The 27,631-nt window shown below is 42.9% G+C and overlaps 2 protein-coding genes and 1 long non-coding RNA gene across 5 annotated transcripts; 1 reads left to right on the forward strand and 2 right to left on the reverse strand.

Annotated features, from left to right (window-relative positions):
* Positions 1-9,907: 9,907 nt before the first annotated feature.
* Positions 9,908-14,498, reverse strand: LOC139539493 (carboxypeptidase N subunit 2-like). 2 transcript variants are annotated; one of them, XM_071342503.1, is made up of 3 exons: positions 14,418-14,489; positions 14,263-14,306; positions 9,908-14,142 (listed from the first exon to the last, which is right to left on the reverse strand). In XM_071342503.1, the coding sequence occupies exons 2-3, from the start codon at positions 14,269-14,271 to the stop codon at positions 11,812-11,814; spliced, it is 2,340 nt and encodes a 779-aa protein (XP_071198604.1). In that variant the 5' UTR covers positions 14,272-14,306; positions 14,418-14,489; the 3' UTR covers positions 9,908-11,811. The 2 variants fall into 2 exon arrangements, with proteins under 2 accessions (XP_071198604.1, XP_071198605.1); XM_071342504.1 differs by lacking the exon at positions 14,263-14,306 and having other exon boundaries at positions 14,418-14,498.
* On the forward strand, positions 14,004-27,272 carry LOC139539495 (uncharacterized). 2 transcript variants are annotated; one of them, XR_011667957.1, is made up of 3 exons: positions 14,004-14,119; positions 14,872-14,942; positions 25,949-27,272. It is a non-coding gene; the product is annotated as an uncharacterized lncRNA (long non-coding RNA). The 2 variants fall into 2 exon arrangements; XR_011667956.1 differs by lacking the exon at positions 25,949-27,272 and having other exon boundaries at positions 14,872-15,331.
* Positions 18,769-27,404, reverse strand: LOC139539494 (leucine-rich repeat-containing protein 15-like). Its single transcript, XM_071342506.1, has 2 exons — positions 27,267-27,404; positions 18,769-21,332 (listed from the first exon to the last, which is right to left on the reverse strand). Exon 2 carries the CDS (start codon positions 21,322-21,324, stop codon positions 19,609-19,611), a length of 1,716 nt encoding a protein of 571 aa, XP_071198607.1. The 5' UTR covers positions 21,325-21,332; positions 27,267-27,404; the 3' UTR covers positions 18,769-19,608.
* Positions 27,405-27,631: the final 227 nt, after the last annotated feature.

Genomic DNA, 27,631 nt, shown 5'->3' on the forward strand with positions numbered 1-27,631 from the left:
ACACATGGAATCATGTTGTAAAAAAAGTGTTAAACAAGTCAAAATATATTTCATATTTTATTTTCTTCAAAGTAGCCCCCCTTTGCCTAGATGACAGCTTTACACATTCTTGGCAGGTCGTCACCTGGAATGCATTTCAATTAACAGGTGTGCCTTGTTAAATGTTCATGCACTTGAGCCAATCAGTTGTGTTGTGACAAGGTAGGGGTGGTATACAGAATATAGCCTTATTTGGTAAAAGACCAAGTCCATATTATGGCAAGAACAGCTCAAATAAGCAAAGAGAAACGACAGTCCATCACAACTTTACGACATGAAGGTCAGTCAATGTGGAACATTTCAAGAACTTTCAAAGTTTCTTTAAGTTCAGTAGCAAAAACCATCAAGTGCTATGATGAAACTGTCTCTCATGAGGACCACCACAGGTAAGGAAAAGCCAGAGTTACCGCTGTTGCAGATTATAATTTCATTAAAGTTACCAGCCTCAGAAATTGTAGCCCAAATAAATGCTTCACATTGTTCAAGTAACAGACACATCTCAACATCTACTGTTCATAGGAGACTGTGTGAAATCAGGCCTTAATGGTTGAATTGCTGCGAAAAAACAACTACTAAAAGACACCAACAAGAAGAAGAGTTGCTTGGGCCAAGAAACACGAGCAATGGACATTAGACCGGTGGAAATCTGTCCTTTGGTCTGATGAGTCCAAATTTGAGATTTTTGGTTCCAACCGCCGTGTCTTTGTGAGATGCAGAGTAGGTGAACGGATGATCTCCGCATGTGTGGTTCCCACCGTGAAGCATGGGGGAGGAGGTGTGATGGTGTGGGGGTGCTTTGCTGGTGACACTGTCTGTGATTTATTTAGAATTCAAGGCACACTTAACCAGCATGGCTACCACAGCATTCTGCAGCGATACGCCATCCCATCTGGTTTGCGCTTGTTTTTCAACAGGACAATGACCTAACACACCTCCATGCTGTGTAAGGGCTATTTGACCAAGAAGGAAAGTGATGGAGTGCTGCATCAGATGACCTGGCCTCCACAATCACCCGACTTCAACCAAATTGAGATGGTTTGGGATGAGTCTGACCGCACAGTGAAGGAAAAGCAGCCAACAAGTGCTCATCATATGTGGGAACTCCTTCAAGATTGTTGGAAAAGCATTCCAGGTGAAGCTGGTTGAGAGAATGTCAAGAGTGTGGATAGCTGTTGTCAAGGCAAAGGGTTGCTACTTTGAAGAATCTAAAATATATTTAGATTTGTTTAACACTATTTTGGTAACTACGTGATTCCACGTGTTATTTCATAGTTTTGATGTCTTCACTATTATTCTACAATATAGAAAATAATTAAAAAAATAATAATAATTCAATGAATAGGTGTGTCCAAACGTTTAACTGGTACTGTAGATAACATGTTCTCAACCATGGATTCCTTGATTAATGGCCTTGCAGTGCTATCTAACACTGTCATTGGTTTTGTTTGGTTTAGTTGAATCTGTTTTAATACATAACAATTTAACAATAACATAGTGGTTTGTCATTTTATTGAGTTTTAACTCTATCTAGCTCTTCTTGCACAGACCCGCTCCTTGTCAAGATATTTTTAACACTCACTTGCTTTAATTAAGCCCTTGTCTTAACCCACAACTACCATATATTCCACAAGTATTTAATTTTGATCATTCAGCAGTTTTGTTGTTCACCTCAGCGAGAAACAAGAGTGACTCAGTCAAAGACTCTATTCTGAGACAGAAAGCCATCAAGTAGCATCGGTAAGTGAGAGAGAGATGAAATAACTTAATTCACGTAGCGTCTGAAAGTTTATGACAGAGGACTAGGTATGGTTAACAATGAGTGCTGCTGTCAGTGAGTGATGTATGAGGGGCTGAGGGCGCGTCCCTGACCCCAGATTAACAGTACATGAACCTCCTCCCAGGCAGGGGCCACCTAAAACCCCGACCCTCAGTCGCCTCTCACAGCCACAGGGGTGTCCCCCCTGCACTCCCCCCTCTAAACTCACCGCATTGTGTTCTCCCCCTAGACATTGTGTGTCCCGCTAAATAATGTCCCCCTTGTATTCCTCATTGATTCCTCCACTCCTAAACTATAACGCTCGCAACCTCCAGAATAGCGGGGTAGAGCGGTGGCTGTGCTGCCCAGCGTGAGTGTCCTCCCAACGGGAGCTTGACCGGGAGCTGCAGGTACCATTCATCCAGCCTGGCAGGACAGCTCCAGCGTCCTGCTGCTGGAAATGTGTATTCCCCCTCTGGGTGTCTTTCTGGGAGTGTCAGGCGCTGGGCCCCTGATGAGAGATTTGTTGATATAATAACTAGATTGGCAGAGAGCCAGCCATCGACACCCAGGGAGGGCCTGATCCCATTCCTTAACCTCGCCTCAGGAGATGGCAATTAGTGCTAGTAATTGGTTAATTAGCATGCTGGGCCCTGGCTTCATCGATTCTCTCTCTGTCCAACGGCTTGTGTTAAGTGTGTATGGGAAAAGATATAGCAAGGATCTGGAGGCTTCTGTTTCTAGTCATCATCTTGTTTGTCCCATCACAGCCTTTTCATGGCTACTTTAAAACACTCCTTTCAGAATGTTAATTTACAATTTACAAGACACTGTAGTCTGACCAGGACCAATCATCAACCTGATCAGCACACTGTAGTCTGACCAGGACCAATCATCAACCTGATCAGCACACTGTAGTCTGACCAGGACCAATCATCAACCTGATCAGCACACTGTAGTCTGACCTGGACCAATCATCAACCTGACCAACACGAAGTACTAACCTATACAGGTAATAGGTGACATTTGGGACACCGACTCATTCTGCTTGTGTTTGCCATTTGCGTCATAAAACTGTAGCTGAACGTCTTATAACGTTTTATCCATTTCATGTTGGGAATGGGGAAATACATGTACAGACTGTATACTGCTAAGCAAGGATGTCTCCATGGTTACAACCAGAGGCATATATTTAGATGGCTCTGGCTACAACTATACCCCAGCATAATATCATCTACAGTATCATACATAAACATCTATATGGTTTTATTTGACTGAGACATTTCAGAGGCAGGAGTTTCAATTCAATGGAGCTGTATGGTCCAATAAAAAAGACATACATGCATAAATAGAAATGTACACATATATTATATACACTGAGTTTACAAAACATGATGAACACCTGCTCTTTCCACGACAGACTGACCAGGCGAATCCAGGTGAAAGATATGATCCCTTATTGATGTCACTTGTCAAATCCACTTCAATCAGTGTAGATGAAGGGGAGGAGACAGGTTAAAGAAGGATTTTCATGCATTGAGACAATTGAGACGTGGATTGTGTGCCATTCAGAGGGTGAATGGGAAAGACAAAAGGTTGAAGTGCATTTGAACGGTGTATGGTAGTAGGTGCCAGGCGCACCGGTTTGTGTCAAGAACTGCAACAATGCTGGGTTTTTCACGCTCAGCAGTTTCTCGTGTGTATCAAGAATGGTCTATCACCCAAAGGACATCCAGCCAACTTGACACAACTGTGGGAAGCATTGGAGTCAACATGTACCGGCATCCCTGTGGAACGCTTTCAACACCTTGTAGAGTCCATGCCCTGACGAATTCAGGCTGTACTGAGGTCAAAAAGGGGAAGGGGTGCAACTCAACATTAGAAAGGCGTCCTTAATGTTGTGTACACTCAGTGTACAGTGACAAGGGGAAAACGCATCTCATCAGTATGTCTTTTTATTGTCCATGTAGGTCAAATAATTAGGTTATGAATCCCTGCAGTGTAAGTTCTACTACCTTTGCATGTAACTGTTGTTCAGGCAATTCTGTGGATGGTAACTTTGATTGAATGCAAAACTACTTGGCTAAGAAGCAAAGACCCAACCCTTCCGTGGTTATACGTCCTGGGGCAGCACATGTAAACCAGATCAACTGTAAACCAATTCCGCCAATTTCTTATAAAAATCTAAGTAACTCATAAAAATTCCACCAAAGTTGAAATGATTTCCACTGGGCGGGATTTGCATATCAATTTTGACTATAGTCCAGTGATTATTGTTTGTCTGTTTCATGGACAAAACAGTCCAATTACCTCACTTGTTTTAATCAGAGCTTCCAATGGGCTTCAGGGTTTGTGGAGCTTGTCAACATTGGTGACCTCTGACCCGAGCCACACTGTGGGTTTTTTTCCGAACTATTCAAGGTGTTACCATCTCTGTCCGCCTCTTCTTCCATGATGGACTCTTTCCCCCCCTCCACTCCCTCTCTCCAGGATACCTGCTGTGTCCAGTGTCGCTGCGGTGGAGAAGTTGCTTACTGTGGGCTGTTTTGTTCGTCAACTCCTCAACCCTAAAGAGAGGGAGGGAAAAAAGGAATCTGCCTTCTTTGAGGACACATACTTGTTTAGGGTTTAACTTGTAAGTGTAACTTTAGTACGTCCCCTCACGCCCCGACCCAGGCGCAAACCAGGGTCCTTCTGCATACATCAACAACTGACACCCACGAAGCATCGTTACCCATCGCTCCACAAAGGCCGCGGCCCTTGCAGAGCAAGGGGAACCACTACTTCAAGGTCTCAGAGCAAGGCTATTAGTGCGCACCACCGCTAACTAGCTAGCCATTTCACATCCGTTACACTAGCACACAGTTTCAGCTCCCCTTCAGCTCCCTCACTTTAATCAGAAAAGAGCAGCAAGAATACCATGACCACTATGTGGAGCTCTTTAATGGCGGATACAGTGTGTGTGAGTGTTGGCTGCGATTGCTTGCACACATCCAGGTGTGTGGATGTGGTTAATATGCAGTTGTCAATGTGTAATTGATCCGGGAAAGTGTGTTTGAGACGGTGCATGTGCATCTTTCTAATCTGCATTGTGTTACCCAAGAATCCCTGGCATGTGCTGGTTTTGACTGTTGACGTGCGAGGGAGGCTCTCATTGACTGTTGACGTGCGAGGGATGCTCTCATTGACTGTGAAACTGGGATGCGTCCTCTTTGGGAATACTTCTGACGTCTGTGTGGTTGGCCTCATTTGGTAAGATCGTAGCACAAATCAACAACGGGAACAGTCCCCTCGTTCTAAACCCTTACAGATGGAGAACATGGCAGTGACTCACAGCCATGCTGCACCCGAAGTGGCACCCTATTCCCTATAGGCCCTGGTAAAATCTTGTGCACTTTATAGTGAATAGGATACCATTTAAGACACACACCCCATTACATTTTCAATCTGTGATATATCACCTTAGTCATCTTATTGAGGAACGAACACTCAGTCCCCATTAGGATACATTGGAAATCATTTCCATACAGAATCAGCACACGCCATACGTGTCGTTTTGCTGCAAAGAACATTAAAGTGTATAGAAATGCTCTGTGATTGGAATGGAAATGATGTTTACTGAAATGTAAGTGGCTTTTATAAACAGACTAATTCTCCATTTACATCCAGCCTCTCTCTAATGATGGTTTGCTGGTAGACTGATGTTCTCAGATGATTCCTACAGCTGAGTCATCGTTGTTCTGTCTATTGGTAATAGTTGTTCCTCTCATTGAGCGGAGTGCACCTTTGACATAGCAGTGGTAACTAAAAACCGACAAGGGAAACTTTAAATCTGTTGGTTCTCACTGGAGGACAGCACCACCTAGTGGAGAGAATTTGAATGGGGACACATAAGTATTTAGATGCATATTTTCCTAAACTTAGCTTAAACTCAACACATACAGTGTCAATAATGATTATGCTTTATATGAAATATTACACAATGTTTTTCAGAGGGCCTAAGAGATATGTACTTATACACGTTGTACAAAACCATTAATATTGAGTCTGCCAATATAATACAATCCTGCCATCTAATGGCTATTCTATACTATAATGTCAGAAAGCCTTTCCATCAAATCAAGAGTATGAAGAGATATTCCATACTAATTGTATGCTTCTGCTAGTAATCTTTAACCTGGTCAATGGTATTTAATACTGTACTGAGAGTAGTTCTCCATATACCACAGTGCTTGGACTGAAACTGGATCTATATGCGTGCAAATCTGGATTTAAATAATGAATGTATTGTAAGATGTATTTTTGACATTTGAAGTCAGGATGCAGCCTCTAATGAGCATTGAACAGGCTGCCTCCAATTCAATCTCCCTGGCCACGCCTCAAATGGCACCCTATTCCCTATATAGTGCACTACTTTTCACCAAAGCCCTGGCCAAAAGTAGTGCACGAAATAGGGAATAGGGTGCTATTTGGGATGCAGACCATGCCTCCAGTGACATGTGACCCGGACCCTGTCACAGCCACACAGCTGATGGCCTCAGGCACTTTGAAGAGCTTTGAAGAGTTTGAGAGAGAGCCACAGCTCTACTACGCAGTAGGTCAGAACTGGTCAACTCTCCGTCCCCTCCAATTTCCCCCCCCCTCTCCCCCTTCTCTCGCTCTCTCCCTCTCTATGAGCGACGACAATGGCGTCATTCAGCCCTCCAATAACATGTGATGACAGTGGGTTCACCGCTGGCCCGTGCCCCCCTCCTCCTCCTCTTCTTCTTCCTTGGTAATGAGGCTGGCTTCCTGCCCTGCACCTGTGCTAGCTGCTAGCTGAGCTCCTCATAAAGAGCTTAATTGAGGCATTTTCCCTCCAGGGCCATGCCCGGGCACTGACCTGGGTCACCCCAAACACACAGCTCTTCTCAGGGGCTCCACTCCACTCCCTTTGTGTTGACTGATCCCCAGCCTGTGAGATAGAGGTTCCATACATTGTCATGTGTTATTGCTATACTGGCTTTTCACCACTTTGTCCATATTGTTAAATGTGCTCAGTGAAGTGATAACCAGTTTATTCCATTTTTTTGTTACCAACTTTTTATTATTTATTTTGGACTACTTTTTTGTGAGGGTTTCAGATCACAGACAGGCAATAATATAACAATAGTATATATCGCAGTTGTAAATGAGAACTTGTTCTCAACTGGCCTACCTGGTTAAATAAAGGTTAAATATTTTTTTTTTATAAAAATATATAAAGAAACAAAAAACAGTAGAAAATTCATGTTGTGAACACATCTATGCATAAAACAAAACATCATGGGTAACTCATCTTATGATTGTAAAATTGTTTGTGTGACCAAGACACATGTGAATAGAATCAGCCTGCATACATCAGTATCCAACACAGATATTCAAAATACAATTGATAAATTCAAAGATGATTACATTACATTAACTCATAATAAGCTTTTGACCTTTTCGACTACTCTATTGAATGTATCTAATGTTGTTTCCTTGGCGCTGTTCACACGAGCTATGGAGAACTCTTATGCTGAGCTTATGTGGAGTCTTCAATCTGGTCACTAACATTATTTTTTCCGCAGTCAGTCCAGACAACCATACTAATTTCTTGGGTACAAGAAGAGTCAGTCTTTTCATACAACATCTGTGCTTTGAAGGAATTCCTCTCTGAGTCATCCCCATATACATTATTGTAATGAGTAGAATAATTATTTGTCTATTTCAGATTACATAAGTACCAGTGTACTGTGGTAACAGTATGCTGTGTTTTCCCACTCGTCGTCTCATGATGAACCACCTTTCATTTAACTCTAGCACCACCTGCTGGTGTGGAATGGCAGTGCACTTAACATACTGATGTACAGTGTCCATATTAGGACAGCCTCTGTATTGATACTACCCGTGTGTATTTATCTGAAGATGTGTTACAGACATGCAAAACCCTCTCCTCAAGCCTCCCTCAAGTTTTAACCCAAAACTGGCACACCTGGTTTAATTAGTCAACTAACCATCAAGCCATTGACTAATTGAATCAGGTGTGCCAGTTTAGGGTTAATACAAAAATGTGGAATGTCTGCGGGGGACCCACAAGAGAAGGTTGGGAAAAGCTGCTCTAGGCAGTGTTACCTAGGGAAGGGTTATAGCTACAGCAGCGTTTCCCAAACTCAGTCCTGGGGCCCCCCCTGGGGGCACGTTTTAGTTTTATCCCTAGCACTACACAGCTGATTCAAATAATAAAAGTTTGACGATTGGTTGATTATTTGAATCAGCTGTATAGTGCTAAACAAAAACGTGCACCCCTGTGGTCCCCCAGGAATGAGTTTGGGAACCGCTGAGCTAGAGGATGAAGGTAGTGAGTAAAATGCTACAGATGTGCCATGTGGATGGCAGCTGTGCCCCTGTGACCAGTTCTAGAATCAGCAGGAAGCCGATACAGATTAATTTGTTATGTGAAAGGCTTGTTAGTTTGGAAATGCAGTATATAAAGCAACAGTCCAAGTACTCCATCGTAGATTCAATCAGATCTAGAGCTAACCGGCGACAGCCAACACCAGCATAGCTGATGTTTTTTGCAGTGCCGGGGGTGTTACTGGAGCTATTGATCACGAAGCCACAACTGTCACACTCGCATTAGAAGTTCAGAATGAGAAAGTGGAGCTACGCGGATATCGGCTACAGCGGATGTGATTGAATAGACCACCTAATGTTCCTTTTGATTTGATTACATTCATTAGGATCCCCATTTAGCCGACGCCAATGGCAACAGCTAATCTTACAGGGGTCCGACATAACGAAAGGACATTACAGACCACTTTACAATTGACATACATTTAAAAACATTGACATGAAGTGTGTGTGTGTGCATCTATCAGTTGCACATACATGTCAGTACATACACACAACAAGTAGGTCACATGGGCGAGAGGCGTTGTGCCGGTTTGCGCTATATGAGATGTAAGGGACGTCCATGCAATCATGGCTCTGTATAATACTGTACTTTTCCTTGAATTTGTTCTAGACCTGGGGACTGTGAAAGACCCCTGGTGGCATGTCTGGTGGGGTAAGTGTGTGTGTCAGTGTTGTGTGTAAACAATTTTGAATTTCCAACACATTAATATTTATTGTAAAAACAAGAAGTGACGCAGTCAGTCTTTCCTCAACTCTTAGCCAAGAGAAACTGTATTAATATTATTATTCATAGTATTCATATTTGTATTTATATCAGCCCTCTGATTACAATGAAGAGCAAGACGTGCCACTCTGTTCTGGGCCAGCTGCAGCTTAATGTCACGCCCTGACCATAGAGAACTTTTATTCTCTATGTTGGTTAGGTCGGGGTGTGATTAAGGGTGGGTCATCTAGGTGAATTATATTTCTATGTTGGCCTAGTATGGTTCCCAATCAGAGGCAGCTGTTTATCGTTGTCTCTGATTGGGGATCATATTTAGGTAGCCATTTTCCCATTGTGCTTTGTGGGATTTTGTCTATGTATAGTTGCCTGTGAGCATTATTATAGCTTCACGTTTCATTTGTTCGTTTTGTTGTTTTTGTTCTTTGAAATTTTCTATTCAAAAAATAAAGGATGGAAACATACCATGCTGCATCTTGGTCTACTCCTTATGACGAACGTGACACTTAACTAGGTCTTTCTTGGCAGGACTTGACAATATGACTGAAAAAAATCAAGATAAGATAAAACTAGAGCCTGCAGGACTTGCTTTGTGGACTGTCAACAAAAAAAAGCAGCGCTTTTATCTTTATTACAGATAGACCTCTTCCATCTTTACAACCATTGAATATATATGTTTTGACAGTTTGCAATCTCAGGTAACACCAAGAAATTTAGTCTCCTCAACTTGTTCAACAGCCACACCATTCATTACCCAATTCAGCTGAGGTCTAGAACTGAAGGAATGATTTGTACCAAATACAATGCTCTTATTTTTAGAGATGTTCAGGACCAGTTTATTACTGGCCACCCATTCCAAAACAGACTGCAACTCTTTGTTAAGGGTTTCAGTGACTTCATTAGCTGTGGTTGCTGATGAGCATGTGGTTGAATCATCGGCATACACTGACACACAGACTTGGTTTAAAGCCAGAGGCAGGTCTCTTTTTTTAGGAGTTTATTTATTTTTTATATATTTTTTTACATCAGTAGACAATGCAGAGAGAGCTTTCTACCATGACTGTTGCTTACAGGAACAACATTTATTTTGTTTTGAAAATAAAGAATAGGATCTTCAACTATGTACAAATGAAACTACTATTATTATCATATCAAATATATCCTCTGGAAGTGTCCCCAGGCTATTACGAGCCAGTCTAAGGGTGGTTAGTGATGTCAGCTTTTCAAAGGTGTTTGCATACGATGTAAAGAGTGATATACACTGAGTATACAATACACAACATGATGAAGGGGAGGAGACAGGTTAAATAAAGATTTTTAAGTCTTGAGACAATTGAGACATGGATTGGTTGTGTGCCATTCAGAAGGTGAATGGGCAAGACAAAAGATTTCAGTGCCTTTGAACGGCGTATGGTAGTAGGTACCAGGTACACCGGTTTGTGTTAAGAACTGCCACGCTGTTAGATTTCTCACGATCAACAGTTTCCCGTGTGTATCAAGAACAGTCCACCATCCAAAGGACATCCAGCCAATGACACAACTGTGGGAAGCATTGGAGTCAACATGGACCAGCATCCCTGTGGAATGCTTTTGGCACCTTGTAGAGTCCATGACCTGACGAATTCAGGCTGTTCTGAGACAAGGGGGGCGAGGGGGGGTTGGTGCAACTCAATATTAGGAAGATGTTTCTAATATTTGGTATACACAGTGTACAGTAGATATTGTATGGGCATTCAACTATTAGATAAGTATGAACTAAGTAGGCCTATTCACTATGAGCAACAATTACCCGACACGGACAATATCTTTATGACTTACATAACGTGTTACTGTATTGAACTACTCCTGGGCTGTGGCAGTGTTACTGTATTGAACTACTCCTGGGACGTGGCAGTGTTACTGTATTGAACTACTCCTGGGCCGTGGCAGTGTTACTGTATTGAACTACTCCTGGGCCGTGGCAGTGTTACTGTATTGAACTACTCCTGGGCTGTGGCAGTGTTACTGTATTGAACTACTCCTGGGCCGTGGCAGTGTTACTGTATTGAACTACTCCTGGGCTGTGGCAGTGTTACTGTATTGAACTACTCCTGGGCTGTGGCAGTGTTACTGTATTGAACTACTCCTGGGCTGTGGCAGTGTTACTGTATTGAACTACTCCTGGGCCGTGGCAGTGTTACTGTATTGAACTACTCCTGGGCTGTGGCAGTGTAACTGTATTGAACTACTCCTGGGCCGTGGCAGTGTTACTGTATTGAACTACTCCTGGGCCGTGGCAGTGTTACTGTATTGAACTACTCCTGGGCTGTGGCAGTGTTACTGTATTGAACTACTCCTGGGCCGTGGCAGTGTTACTGTATTGAACTACTCCTGGGCTGTGGCAGTGTTACTGTATTGAACTACTCCTGGGCCGTGGCAGTGTTACTGTATTGAACTACTCCTGGGCTGTGGCAGTGTTACTGTATTGAACTACTCCTGGGCCGTGGCAGTGTTACTGTATTGAACTACTCCTGGGCCGTGGCAGTGTTACTGTATTGAACTACTCCTGGGCTGTGGCAGTGTTACTGTATTGAACTACTCCTGGGCTGTGGCAGCCCAAAGACATCGGCTGATGTAAAAAGAGATTCATTAATATGTTTGAATGATTCATATGTTTGTGTTTATTTATTTTTCAGAAAAGATGACAAACATTCCCTATTTTCTTCTGCCTTACCGCATCACTAGGACCTTGTGTTTTGTGCAATCATGTGGCATAGCAGTATTTTATCCCGTATTTAAAGCCTTATCCAGAAATTTGAATTTCACCAAAAATGAAATCAATTGTCTGAGGATGGAGCTGGACCATATGCCATCAAATCTACCCCCCCCCCCCCCCTGATCACAGACCCACAGTCTCTGTCACCTTGACTGGCCTCAGCGTGACCTCCTTTCTGTAGGAAAAGTGAGTCAGGTTGACCTGGGTGTACAGCCTCTCCCTGCGCTGGAGCAAGCTGTACAGAGACAGGGTGAACTTAGCCAGCACCAGGGTGCAGCCTATCTCCACCACCAGCATGGCTGTGTAGGATATCATCTGGGCCCTGCACTGCGAGGTCTTGCTCCAGGCCTGACGGGTGTAGTAGGAGGGGGACGGGTGACGAGAAGGTGCTATGTTGGGACAGCTGAAGATCCTTGACGTGGTCAGTGGCTGTGTTGAGTCTCTCCAGGTGGTTCTTGTGATGGTGGTTCTCCGGGTGGTTCTTGTGATGGTGGTTGTTGGGAAAGTGGTAAAAAGTGTGGTGGTGGGTATTGAGGTTGTGACAGTGGTTGTGGTTGGGGCTAAGGTGGTTGTGGTTGTGGTAGGAGCTGTGGTTGTGTTAGGGGCTAAGGTGGTGGTTGTGGTAGGAGCTGTGGTTGTGGAAGGGGCTAAAGTGGTGGTTGTTGTAGGAGCTGTGGTTGTGGTCGGGGCTAAGGTGGTGGTTGTGGTAGGAGCTGTGGGTGTTGAAGGGGCTAAAGTGGTGATTTTTGCGGATGTGGGTAATGTGGTTGTAGTCAGTGCTGTGGTTGTCCCTTTCGTGGTGGGTATCAGAGTTGTGGTTATTAGTGAGGTGGTCACAATGGTGGTTGTAGTTGGGGTGGTGGCTTCAGTTGTGGTGGCCATTGTAGTTGGCAGAGTAGATGTAGGTGGCTGAGGAGTCGTAGGCTCTGTGGTTGTTGGTGTCGTAGTGGGTAGAGTAGTTGGCTGAGTGGTTGTAGGTGGCTGAGGGGTTGTCAATGTAGTTGTAACTCTAGTAGTGGGCATTGTGGTTACAAGTGGTGTGTTTGTTTGGGTTGTGGTGGTGGTGGTGGTTGTGGTGAGTGAAGGGATAGTGGTCAGAGGAGTTATAGGACATATGAGCTGGTCCTCTTTGAGAGACATGATTTCTTGTCCTTTTAAATCCTCCGGCTGGTTACAGATCTCAGGAGACATAGACTTGATCTTGCCAGGGTTTGCCTTCATCCAATTGAAGAGGGGGACCATCCTGCAGTCACAATCCCAAATGTTGTTGTTTAAATAGACTTTGCTGAGTTTTGGTAAGGGGTCAAATATATCCTCTGGAAGTGTCCCCAGGCTATTATGAGCCAGTCTAAGGGTGGTTAGTGATGTCAGCTTTTCAAAGGTGTTTGCTTTCAATGATTTGATGTGGTTGTATTGAAGATTGAGTTCTGTTAGCTTCTCAAGGCCCTCAAAAGACTCTTCAGACACGGTGAACAATTGGTTGTTAGACAGATCCAACTTCCTGAGTTTCTTAAGAGGACTAAATACTCCCTGAGGAAGGCTGGTAATCATGTTTCGACTGAGACTCAACTCAGTCAGTTTGGGCATCTCTCCAAAGAGGACAGGGGGTAGACTTGCAAGTTTATTTCCATTTAGTGTCAATGTTTTAAGCAGAGGAAAGCCCACAAATATTTCTGGAGGCAATTCAGTCAACATGTTATTGTCCAAAAGTATCTTGTTTAATTTGTCTTTATGTGGGAACAAATTAGCTGATATTGAAGTGATTTTGTTACCCTGTAGAGCGATCTCCTTTAAATTGGAAAGATTTTCTAATATATCGTCAGGAATGGCGGTAAGTTGGTTCTCATAGAGCCTCAGTACCTCCAGTTTGTGCAGCTTTGAGAACAGGGCGGAGGACACAGAACTGAGGTGGTTTTTGGCCAGATGGAGGGTCCGAAGGTTTTCTAGGTCATCAAATGTCCCCTCCTCGATGGTGTCAATCTTGTTTATGTGTAATTGGAGTTCTCTCAGTTTCTTAAGGCCATCAAACAATCCTTTCTCCAGACTACGGATCTTGTTGAGTTTCAGCAGAAGTATTTCCAGGTTGTGCAGGTCTTGGAAGACGTCTACAGACAAGGATGTTAGTGGGGTACTGGAGATCTCAATATGCTTGAGGTCGACCAATCCCTCGAAAGCACCGTTCTCCATGGACACGGTGGGGGTGGTGATGAACTCTACCTTTTCCAGACTCGGGTTGGTGGCGAAGGCCCCCTTTGGGATGACACTGATGTTACTTTCCACAAAGAAGACCTCTGTGACACCTGCTTTCAGACTTACTGGGATCTGTGTCACTTCCTTGCCGTAAACATCCTGGTTGTCTTTGGGGCAGTCGGTCTCCTTCTCACAGGACTGAGATGAATACCCAATCAGTAAAGGCAGAAGACAGATGAAGGTGTGTCCTCTAGTCATTTTTTCCTGAAAAGATATAAAACCTTTCATGTAAAGATTTTGTTTTGATATTGCAATTAACTTGATATATTCACCTTTATATTACTGATTCAAAGAGAATAGTTTGAAAGTTAACAGAAAGCTTACATGCTGCATTATTCAAGATAGCCTATGAAGCCCTGAAGTGATACCTGCAACAAAACAATAAATGCTAAGCAGAGCAATGACGGTATACTGTACATGCTAGTCAACTAATTCATGTAATGCTAAGTGACGTCTGATACAAAAGGAAACAGCCATACCTGATGATTTCCTCTCGTCTTGAGGCTTATAATGGACAGAGGCGAGTAAGACAGTTATAGAGAGAGTCAGGCAAACACAGTTTACTCCTGTTAATCAGCTTATCTAAGTCCCACAGCAGGCTTCCAGTGTGCTATCATGGGGCGTGAATAGAGAACCCTCTGCTTCCAGAGACAAGAAGGAACAGAGGCCTGAGCCCATAGAACACACATTGGGGAGGTGAATGTACATATTCATAAACTAGCAGGTTCATAAAGTAGTAGGTAGAAGAGTTTCTGTCATTCATTTAGGAAAGTTTAGGTGGCAATGTCTTCATTTACCTGCCGAAAGTTGGCGGAAAGCCTACAAGCTGCATTACTCAAGATAGCCTATGAAGCCCTAATCCAGCTCTCTTGCAGTTGTGTATAATTGTGTGTTTAGTTGTTTACTTCTTGTTTCCTGTCTGTTTGAATTTAGCCTCATGTGTCCTCCACCACCACTCAGTAGCACCATTCTGCATTTCCAGCTTTCTTACCAAAATACTACAGGTACAATCAAATGTTCCTTTGTCAAATCAGGGCCGGCCTAGAACGAATCAGTTGGACAAGCATTTGATTTCCATAGGGAGCCTATTTTTTCATGAGACCTCCTTGCCGTAATTTAACTGTAAAAATGTATTATCTTCCTAGAGTCAATGTCCGCTCCCCCAGAAATCGAATTATCCTAATAATAAAACATCCCCCATAAAAAGCTGTCAGTTTAAGCTTGAGATATCTGTTGGATGCGTCTCAGTCCACCGCATCGGCCGATGTCGGACTTCACCTGAGGTGAAAGGTGACAGAGCTAGAGTGGTGTTTGTCAGACCATGAGACATCCCAAAAATCGGTCTTCTCCCAAAATCGTCTGTAGATAAAAATAAAAATTCCAAACAAATGTTTCCTGATATTTCTTATATCTCTCAAATATAGGACAGACACTTCAGAACATACTTCCTTTTGATATTTTGGGGGGACTATCTGTTGTTCCATGTAGTGAACCTGTTATTCAATGTGTTTGTATGGGCTAATAGCAATAAGTCCAAAAAGTATTTTCATTTAATCATTTTTTATATACAGTACCAGTCAAAAGTTTGGACACACCTACTCATTCAATGTTTTTTCTTTATTTTTATTATTTTCTACATTGTAGAATAATATTGAAGACATCACAACTATGAAATAACACATATGGAATCATGTAGTAAACAAAAAAGTATTAAACAAATCAAAATATATTTAATATTTAGATTCTTCAAAGTAGCCACCCTTTGCCTTGATGACAGCTTTGCACACTCTTGGCATTCTCTCAAACAGCTTCATGAGGTAGTCACCTGGAATGCATTTCAATTAACAGGTGTGCTTCTGTTAAAAGTTCATTTGTGGAATTGCTTTCCTTCTTAATGCGTTTGAGACAATCATTTGTGTTGTGACATGGTAGTGGTGGAATACAGAAGATAGCCCTATTTGGTAAAATACCAAGTTCATATTATGGCAAGAACAGGTCAAATAAGCAAAGAGAAATGACAGTCCATCATTACTATAAGACATGAAGGTCAGTCAATACGGAACATTTCAAGAAAAGTGCAGTCACAAAAATCATCAAGCGCTTTGATGAAACTGTCTCTCATGAGGACCGCCACAGGGAAGGAAGACCCAGAGTTACCTCTACTGCAGAGGATAAGTTCATTAAAGTTGCCAGCCTCAGTAATTGCAGCCCAAATAAATGCTTCACAGAGTTCAAGTAACAGACACATCTTAACATCAACTGTTCAGAGGAGACAGCACAAATCAGGCCTTCATGGTCAAATTGCTGCAAAGAAACCACCACTAAAGGACACCAATAATAAGAAGAGACTTGCTTGGGCCAAGAAACACGAGCAATGGACATTAGACCGGTGGAAATCTGTCCTTTAGTCTAATGAGTCCAAATTTGACATTTTTGGTTCCAACTGCCGTCTTTGTGAGACACAGAGTAAGTGAACGAATGATATCTGTGTGTAGGATTCTCACCTTGAAGCATGGAGGAGGAGGTGTGGTGTGAGGGGGTGCTTTGCTGGTAACACTGTCATTATTTGTTACTTTGCTGGTAACACTGTCATACTGTCATTACTGGGATTTATTTAGAATTGAAGGCACACTTAAGCAGCATGGCTACCACAGCATTCTGCAGCGATACACCATCCCATCTGGTTTGCACTTAGTGCGACTATCATTTCTTTTTCAACAGGACAATGACCCAAAACACACCTCCAGGCTGTGTAAGGGCTAATTGACCAAGGAGAGTGATGGAGTGTAGCATCTGATGTTCTGGCCTCCACAATCACCCAACCTCAACCCATTTGAGATGGTTTGGGATGAGTTCGACTGCAGAGTGAAGGAAAAGCAGCCAACAAGTGCTCATCATACGTGGGAACTCCTTCAAGATTGTTGGAAAAGCATTCCTCATGAAGCTGGTTGAGAGAATGCCAAGAGTGTGCAAAGCTGTCATCAAAGCAAAGGGCGGCTACTTTGAAGAATCTAAAATCTAAAATATATTTTGATTTGTATCACTTTTTTGGTTGCTATATGATTCCATATGTTTCATTTCATAGTGTTGATGTCTTCACTATTATTCTACAATGTAGAAAATAGTAAAACATTTAAAATAGTATTTTTTTTGCGATAATTCAACCCCCCCTTTAGACTGTTATGGGTTAATGTGGCATGAACACAACCAGACATTATGTTTTCATCTGATTGGTTTGACAATCCCAGTTACCTTCTCACATTCATCCAAACAATTCCAGCATCTGAACAGTGCATTGTGCACCCGCCAATTCGAAACTGGCTAAAACTATCTCACCGGAGAAAGCGTCAGAGCGAGCAAAACAGCGCCCCTCTGTCTTACTACATGTTGCCCATGTATTCGATGCTTTCTGGCCAAAAAGAGTATGACATGCCATCATATTTCTGTCCAGACAGCATCAGACACATGGGCTACACATACTGAGACAGAGGGGTGCTGTTTCGCTCGCTCGGATGCCTTATCTGAAATTGATGCAACTTTGTGTCGGCGCGCGTCTCGGTCAAATATTGCCCATCCCAATATTTTATTTGGCTGAGCAAGGAGGTATGGTAGACACTGTGACACTGCATGTTTGACACAGGGCCACTATTTAACACAGGACCGGCATTACGGGAGGGCCTTAGAGGGGCCTGGCCCGCCCATAACGCTGGCCTTGTGTCAAACAGGCAGTTTCACAGTTTTCCCCAGAGGAGAGGGATTGATGCTTATGCAACGGAAATATATTGTAAAATATTACTGCTAATACAATGCGAATCACTATATTCAATATTCAAATGCATTGTGACTTATATACAATATTATATTGTTATTGTTCAATTCATCAGTTATTTTGAAGAGAAATTGTCTTCAAGAGGCCAATGCTGTCAGAAATGAAATGACCGGGACAAGTCCTAATATCTTTTTCCATAATGAACACAAGTGATTAAGGCCTATTCTTTATGAGAGTTTGAGGTTAACTTCTTTTCTGTTCAGCTACCTAGCTAGCTAGCTACATTTGGTCAGTCTGACTAGCTAGTCAGCTAATACTCAGTTTTTCCTGATAAGTATAGCTATTGTCTAGGTTAATGTGTGTTTTCTCATCGTAATGTGTTTATTTTCTAGGTACAGAGGCTGTGTGACAAATAACTAGCCTAATGCTATTTAATCCTACTATTTTAGCCTCGTTAGCTAGTCAACTAACCTTGCTTTAGCCTCTGGATTTTATGGTTTGTGAAATTTTGTTGAGCATGACAAATCATATATATTACTTATTATATGTCTACTAGATGGGAGTGTTTTATAGTCTACTCTAATGAAGTGTAAAACCATTGGTTGATTTGTGACACACTGCAGCATACAGTTGAGATAAGGTTTACATTCCGTTGCTAAATACCATCAGCGAGCATTAGACACATGGAATGTACAAGGATGAAGTCAGAATCTCGCCCACACACAATCAGTGGGTGCCAAGGTCATTGCAGAGCTCTTAATGTGAACCCCAGCCAACCTCATCATGAAACCTTGGCATAAACCCATCTGATCATGAATCTCTGTTGTAGCCTACTCAGAATGCAATCCAAATTTGATTCGTGTGTTGACTTCTCACTCCAATAGCCAGGCTTCAGTTTTCCTGAAGAACAAGTGTTTGTGATGTGCAACTTGATCAAGTACTGAAGAAGGGAAGTTGAATGCCCTCACATCAATTGAACACATTGTTGTTGTTAAAATGTAATTTTTAACACACTGTGCCACACAATGAACCCTTGTCTCTTAAGCATTTCAGAATATCACTAATATGTAGCGTATTTATTAAATATAACAGTCAGTCATTTGACTTGATGTGTGTGTGTGAAGCATAACCATTTGCAATGAGATGAAACCAGCCTACAGTGCATTCGGAGAGCTACTTACGTACATGTGATATTTAAGACATTTTCTAAAAACCTGTTTTTGCTTTGTCATTATAGGGTATTGTGTGTAGATTGGTGAGAAAAAACAACAACAATTTAATCCATTTTAGAACAAGGTTGTAACGTAACACAATGTGGAAAAAGTGAAGGGGTCTTAATGTTTTCCCGAATGCACTGTATATCTATTAATTACTGCAATAAGTCTTGATATAAAAATGACACAATAACAAGCCTAGTTTCAGTTAGTAAATCATAGAAAGAAAGCTTTACTTGAAAATCAACAGCTATGTGATTAGATATATGTTGAACATTAGATTTGTTCAGTATGAAGTATTTGTCCAGTATTGAAAAGAAAAACATGCATGGCATTTTGTGCATACCATCCATGCCATTTTCATGTGATTATTGTTACAGTTTATGGTATCTTTATTTTTTGTTGTGCAAAACATCAGACCACAGCAAGCTTGCTAAAGAGCTTCAAGAGGGACTTAGTAATCATATTATGGAATCCCAATCAGAGCCACTTATTCCATCAGAGTGGAGTTTCCCAAAAGTCAGGGCCAAGCTCGTCTGTCCTTGGTCAAGGGTTCTTAATAGCGACATGATGGGTTCCTGTGCTAACATGTTTGGGAAAGACCACATCAGAAGGTTGTTTGCTCAGGCGTGTTCAGCATTACTGTACAGTACACCTCCTATGTGGTGCTCAGGCCTCTGGGCCAGTCTAGATGACCGAGTTGTTTTTGTTCCTGCGGCCAAGGTTGCGGTTGCCTCTCTTGTTCCTCCTCCAACAGACGCAGCAGACGATGAGACTGATGATGACGGCGGTGCAGACCACCGCGGTGATAATGATCTGCGTGTTCCTGGACACGCCCTCTCCGTTCCCCCGCCCACTGCCGGTGTCCTCCCCCTGCTCCTGAGTGGGTGTGGCCTCTGCAGCAGGAGAGGGGGTGCTCGTCTTGGGAGGGGGGGTGTGGGGTTTCCTCCTCTTCTCTGTGGGGGCGATATCAGGGACGGCTGACGTAGTATCCTGCATCAGCTCGTCGTTGGTCAGGTTGGCTATGCTGTAACCGCTCAGGGCAGAGGGCGTGAGGCACACCACAGCACTGAGGTTGGTCTTGGTGGGGTGCCGTGTCAGCCAGTCTCGCAGTGGCACAATGTCCTGGTCGCACCTCCAGGGGTTGTCAGCCAGCAACACCTCCTTGGCCACCGTTAGGGTGCTGAGGAGCTCTGAGGGCAGGTTGGGTAGGGAGTTGTTGTGGAGGACCAGCTGGCCAAGTTGGGTCTGGCCCTGGAGAAGCCCTGCGGGGAGGGAGCTGATGTAATTGTGCTTGAGGGAGATGTTGACCAGCTTGGGCAGCCCCTGGAAGGTCCCTTCCCACAGGCTGGTGAGGAGGTTGGTGTGCAGGGACACTTCCCCCAGCTCGGCCAGCCCACTGAAGGCCCTGGGGGACACAGAGCTGATCTGGTTCCGGCTCAGCACCAGCAGACGTAGCTGGGTCAGGTTGCTGAAGGTTTTGCCCTCCAGGCGTGTCAGCCGGTTGTCATACAGCCACAGCTCCTTCAGGGCCATGGGCCCAAAAACCCCTGGGGACAGACTCTGGAGCTCATTCTCATACAGGGAAATCTGGGCCAAGTTTGGGAGGTTGAGGAAAATCCCCTGTGGGAGGGAAGTCAGACGGTTGCTGGAGAGATAAAGCTTCTGCAGGCTCTGCAGCTGGGAGAACAGGTTAGCGGGGAGTTGAGTGATGGCGTTATCCTGCAGAGAAATCTCCTCCAGGCTCACCAGGTCATCCAACGCTCCGTCAGGGATCTCCCTGAGAGCGTTCCGGTTCAGACGCAGGGATTTGAGATTTCTCAGGCCCCTGAAGGTGTCCCTTGAGAACTGACTGATGTTATTCCTGGCTAGGGAGAGATGCTGCAGCTCAGTGACGGAGCGAAAGGCCTCCTCAGGTACAGACGTGATGAGGTTCTTGCCTATGTCCAGGGTCCTAAGAGCAGTGAGGGAGTTGAGCCAGGCAGGGCGGAGCACCAGGAGCTTGTTGCCGCTCAGAGTCAGAGATTCCAGCTTCACCAGGTTTAGAAACAGGGCCTCAGGTAGGTCATTCAGCTCAGTGCCGGTGAAGCCCAGGGCACCCAGGTTATGACTGAGGTCAAAGGTGCCAGGGAACACCTCTCTGATCCCAGTGTCTTTGACCACAAAGATGCCAAGGGCCTCGGCAAAAGCAGCCAAGTCATGGGGTTTGAGATCGGTAATGTTGGTGTTGGAGATGTAGAAGGTGGTGGTAGAGCCAGGCACTGAGGACGGGAACTCTGTGATTGACCTGCCTTGGCAGAGGATTTTGCTGTCTCTGCACTGGCATCCATCTGGGCACACTCCAAGAACTCCACTGATGGAAAAGAGGAGGAGAAAGGGGTGGAGGTTGATTGACAGGTCCATTGATGCTCCTAGAAAAGAGGAAGAGGGGTTAGCTTTGTTTGATGTCATGCACACACAAACAAAATGTCAAGTTTATGAAGCAGTATGTGTTTGCACGTGACACTAAACAAAAAATACACAAAGTAAAATAAGATGTAATAAATAAAATGAGTGAGGTGAAAAATGCGCCAGACAAATAAAGCTGCATCATAATTTCTTGAAATAGTGTTTTGTAAAATTGGTTTTATGTGGATATAAGACCATGGGAGGGTGCAGGCCAAAGAGACTAGCCTATCGTCTAGTACTAGAATCTTAAATCTCTGTTGACTTAGGGGCAATCGGCAGTTGCTATATCCATTTTTTGTACTTATTAATTGATGATACACTACATAACCAAAAGTATGTGGACACCTGCTCATCGAACATCTCATTCCAAAATCATGGGCGTTAATATGGGGTTGTTCCCCCCATTGCTGCTATAACAGCCTCCACTGTTCTGAGAAGGCTTTCCACTAGATGTTGGAACATTGCTGCGGGGACTTGCTTCCATTCAGCCACAAGACCATTAGTGAGGTCGGGCACTGATGTTGGGCGAATAGGCATGGCTCGCAGTCAGCGTTCCAATTCATCCAAAAGGCATTCGATGGGGTTGAGGTCAGGGCTCTGTGCAAGCCAGTCAAGTTCTTCCACACCAATCTCGATAGACCATTTCTGTATGGACCTCACTTTGTGCACGGGGGAATTGTCCTGCTGAAACAAGAAAGGGCCTTCCCCAAACTGTTCCCACAAAGTTGGTGGCACATAATCATCTAGAATGTCATTGTATACTGTAGTGTTACGATTTTCCCTCACTGGAACTAAGGGGCCTACCCCATTCCATGACAAACAGCCCCAGACCATTATTCCTCCTCCACCAAACTTTACAGTTGTCACTATGCATTGAGGTAGGCTGCGTTCTCCTGGCATCCACCAAACCCAGATTCGTCCGTCGGACTAGCAGATGGTGAAGCACGATTCATCACTCCAAAGAACGCGGTTCCACCTCTTCCAGAGTCCAATGGCGGCGAGCTTTACACCTCTCCAACCAACGGTTGGCATTGCACATTGTGATCTTAGGCTTGTGTGCTGCTGCTCGGCCATGGAAACCCATTTCATGAAACTCCTGAAGAACACTTCTTGTGCTGACGTTCCTTACAGAGACAGTTTGGAACTCGGTGAGTGTTGCAACCGAGGACAGACAATTATTATGCTACACGTGCTTCAGCACTCGGCGGTCCCGTTCAGTGAGCTTGTGTGGCTTACCACTTCCCGGCTGAGCTGTTGTTGCTCCTAGACATTTCCACTTCACAACAACAGCACTTACAGTTGACCAGGGAAGCTCTAGATGGGCAGAAATTTGACTAATTAACTTGTTGAAAAGGTGACATCCTATGACGGTGCCACATTCAACATCACTGAGCTCTTCTGTAAGGCCATTCTACTGCCAATGTCTGTCTATCGAGATCGCATGGCTGTGTGCTCGATTTTATACACCTACAAGCAACGGGTGTGTCTGAAATAGTCGAATCCACTGATGTGGATATATATATACTTTTGTATATATATTGTATGTAACCATTGATTCTTGAAGAATATAACTTATAAATGCCTCATGAGCTTAGATCAACTGTGTCACAAAATATAAGCTTTTTTTACTCCAATGTTTGTAAACAAAGTAAATATAAACAAATAATAGCCTCAAAAAATTAATAAAACTATAATGTTGATATCATAGATGGTCAATCCTTGCATCTGTCCATTAATTTGAGAGTGGTTAAATTTCTCCAGCACCGCTCCTCAGCTTTTTATCGAAACAGGGGAGGGGATCCGCTTGGTTATTGTTTCAACTGCTTAGTCCCCATTTAATAGTACTTCATCGTTGGACCTAATATAAGTATCACACCTTTCTATTCAAACGAGGGTAAACCAAAAGTACGACCATACATTCATAGTTTACAAGAAACTGTGTGAGATAGGCTACATAAGAATGGGATGTTTTGGTTTTCATGTTTCTCTATCTTTGATTGGATCCAAAATGGCTGTTGTTTCCAGGGAAAAAAGGGAATATGTAGTGTTGATCTATGTGGTTGGTATTTAATATGAAGTTTTCAGCATGAAATATCCTTTCTATGTTTTTTTATATGTTTCACTATGTCAATAGGTTTTTGTTGTAAATGTTTTGCAGCCAAACTGGTGGCAGTTGGGGAAAAGACAATAGTTGGAAGAGTTCATTGAAAATAATGCCATTGTTGATTAGATGCTTTTTTTCATTAATCAGGCTATTTCCTCTTGAACCATATGGTCTATCTACTAGAAACTCATGGATAATATGGACACAGATATAAAAATTAAAAAAATAATACTCTGTACGAATACATTTTAAAAAAGTTTTTCAAGTATTAATTAGCTAAATTACCATAAATTGCCTGTTAATTATCAAAATTACAGAAGATTCCGGTAACTTTGATAAATCACCGGTAGCTTTGCAACCCTAGTTAGCAGACACTCATATCTAGAGCCACTCGAGTAAGTGCTTCAAGTAAGGAAAATGAAACCACAGCAAATATTGTTAGGAAAAACGTCAAAAATAAGTGCACTACTAACATGTTAGTAATTGAATGAAAGGTGAAAAGTTGCAAAGTACCAGTAAAAGAATTGCAAAATTCAACAAAAAATATAAAACATTTAAGTTTTATACCACCAAGTGCTGTAGTTGGAGGATGGCCACGCCAAAACCTTAGCAGACTGGTTGACTGCAGCTGTCTGGGGTTGTGGACTGTTTCAATTGTTTATAATGACAGAGGAGGCAGCTTTTACAACCCACTGGACACAGACGTCAATTCAACGTCTATTCCACGTTGGTTCAACGTCATATCTTTGCAATTACATAGAAACAACGTTGATTCAACCAGTGTGTGCCCAGTGGAAAAGCTCTACCAATATTATAGTCCGTTTGGTTTCGGGCTCTCTCCATAAGGACCCTGGTTCGTTATTAAAGTCAAATGGCAACAGAATGCTATTTTCTGTGTGGCTAGGATGTATTAAAACCTCTACAGGATCGGTGTGTCTAATGTTGGCTAATGCGATTAGTAACAAGAACATTTCCCAGGACATAGACATATCCGATATTGGCAGAAAGCTTAAATTCTTGTTAATCCAATTTACAGTAGCTATTAAAGTGAAATAATACCATGCTATTGTTTGAGGAGAGTGCACAGTTATGAACTTGAAAAGTTATTAATAAACCAATTAGGCACATTTGGACAGTTGAACAGAAATGCAATGGCTCATTGGATGCAATGGTTCATTGGATCAGTCTAAAACGTTGCACATACACTGCTGCCATCTAGTGGCCAAAATCTAAATTGCGTCTGGAATAATACATTAGGCCTTTCTCTTGTGTTTCATAGAAGATGGTAAAAAATAAAAAAAATAAAAAAACATGCTTTTTTCTTTGTATTATCTTTTACCAGATCTAATGTGTTATATTCTCCTACATTCATTTCACATTTCCACAAACTTCAAAGTGTTTCCTTTCAAATGGTATCAAGAATATGCATATCCTTGCTTCAGGTCCTGAGCTACAGTCAGTTAGATTTGGGTATGTCATTTTAGTCAAGAATTGAAAAAAAGGGGCGGATCCTTTTTAAGATGCAAACAGAGTCTTTCCGAGGAAATGTATTTCCAAGGCAGCATGTTTGTCCTTCCATTGAACACAGCCACAGAGGAATTGTTTTTATTCAGGCCATGTATTATTATTTTTAAATAAAGAACATAAAATCGTTCCTGGTGTTTCCCCAGATGTTACCCATTTCAATACATTTTCAGTTCAGTTAGTATGTAGCCTATTTGCTTAGACTATAATAACATAGTTATAGTTTATTATCAAAATATCGGTGTCATATCATATGACTGCGACTAGATTTTGATAAGTTTTGTCCTCATCAAAAACATAGCAGCCTGTGTGGGTGTGTATGTAACATGCTGCTCCCCATGGGACATAATGACAACCACTGGAACTTGGTCAGTATTGACTATAGCAGCGGTATAATGACAGAATCGTTCCCTGGCTTTATCTCTGACTCTTAGGCAGATGTTTCATCTGAAGAAACTGTAGTTGAACATTATCCTATCGCAGTTCCCCTTTAAGTGTTGGGAGGAAAGACATGACAGACATGATTTAACAGCACCATTGGCCAGCAGAGGTCATTCTGAGGTTATGAATCGCAACACAAGCACTATTTTGCCATTTGATAGTATGCCATAAATAAGGTACAATCACTGCCATATTGCAGTAACACACAGAACAATCTGAAAATGGTGTCTATTTTGTATGCCTCTTCTGACTCCTCAGCAATATTCAATTCTTAAGGTCCGTATTTGAAAGTTTGAAAGACACTGTGGCCCCATCTTCGGATGGGGCCACAGTGTCTCCTGACCCCTCCTGTCTCAGCCTCCAGTATTTATGCTGCAGTAGTTTGTGTCGGGGGGCTAGGGCCAGTTGGTTATATCTGGAGTACTTCTCCTGTCTTATCCAGTGTCCTGTGTGAATTTAAGTATGCTCTCTCTAATTCTCTCCTTCTCTCTTTCTTTCTCTCTCTCGGAGGAACTGAGCCCTAGGACCATACGTCAGGACTACCGGGCATGATGACTCCTTGCTGTCCCCAGTCCACCTGGCCTTGCTGCTGTCCCAGTTTCAACTGTTCTGCCTGCGGTTATGGAACCCCTACCTGTCCCAGAACTGCTGTTTTCAACTCTTAAATTATCGGCAATGAAAAGCCAACTGAAATGTATTCCTGATTATTATTTGACCATGCTTGTCATTTATGAACATTTTGAACATCTTGGCCATGTTCTGTTATAATCTCCACCCGGCACAGCCAGAAGAGGACTGGCCACCCCTCATAGCCTGGTTCCTCTCTAGGTTTCTTCCTAGGTTTTGGCCTTTCTAAGGAGTTTTTCCTAGCCACCGTGCTTCTACACCTGCATTGCTTGCTGTTTGGGGTTTTAGGCTGGGTTTTTTGTACAGCACTTCGAGATATTAGCTGATGTACGAAGGGCTATATAAAATAAACTTGATTGATTGATTGAAAGAGCGCTGACATTTAAAACCATGACTCCTCTCTGATATAATCTGTCCCAGTTTCAACAAACCACAGTCTGGAGTGGGCTGGAACTTTCTACAGTATAATGGCTAAAACATTTCCAGTTCACCATTAATTGCTGAGATGTTTTCCCCCCGATTTCCAGGACTGAATTATCATCAATTTGCCTGTCACGAAAGATCCGTCCAGCAAACAGGAGGGTGAGCATATGTGGAAAGTTACACAGACTAACAATATCACAAAGGTAATAGAAAGGGACATGAATGATGATTTTTTTACAAAAGTTCCTGAATAAAATCTGTTATGTGCTGAAAGTGGAGTTTCAGTTCTCTTCAAAAACACATTTCTATTCAGATTCCCACATCATTTGCAAACAGTAAGACCCCAAAATAGTAGCGTTTTTTTATTCAATTAGGCAAGTTTGTTATTTACAATGACGGCCTACCCCGGACAACGCTGGGCCAATTGTGCGCCGCCCTGTGAGACTCCCAATCACGGCCGGATGTGATACAGCCTGGATACGAAACTGGGACTGTAGTGAAGCCTCTTGCTCTGAGATGCAGTGCCTTAGACCGCTGCGCCACTTGGGAGCTCATTTTAAGTTATTAAAGTTGGATCGCAGCCCAATGATTTATTGATGGTTACAGAAAACCAGACTTAACAGTCGTCTACTTTATAATCACAATGATAGCTTTGGTTTTGCTTGGACAATTAAAACTTCACAATAAAGTTTAGAAAACACTTGACGAGTATTAAGTAGTGTCCTGCTAACTATTGTAAAACAAGATGCTGTAGTCTACGTGGTAAAGGAGAGCTTACCTTGTACAGTACTTGGCAGTGGAGTGAACTGGGAATTAGTTGGTGGGGGCCGTCTGTTATCTTTTATACTCTCTCGTCACTATGCCTCTTCTCTTCAGACTGTCTGATATGATTTAATTAGAGATTCCAGTCTCGTCCAGAACCACACATCATCACATTGTTCTACTCTTCGTCATCAGGTCCATCATCCTCATCAATATTTCCCCCCTTGCTTGCAACGCCCTGTGCTCTCTCTCTCTGTCATACCCTCTCTCACACATTTTTGGGAAGTGTGGTGGAGGGGAAAGCCCCACCCTTTCTGTAAAAGGGCTGGGTTTGAATTTGTCTGAGTGTGTGCTTGGGATTATTTGCATGAATGTGTGTTC

This window comes from Salvelinus alpinus, chromosome 15, assembly GCF_045679555.1.
Source record: "Salvelinus alpinus chromosome 15, SLU_Salpinus.1, whole genome shotgun sequence".
NCBI lineage: Eukaryota > Metazoa > Chordata > Actinopteri > Salmoniformes > Salmonidae > Salvelinus > Salvelinus alpinus.

Coding starts and splice junctions, on each gene's coding strand:
- LOC139539494 (XM_071342506.1), bottom strand. CDS start 21,324: ATGGACCTGTCAATCAACCTCCACCCCTTTCTCCTCCTCTTTTCCATC.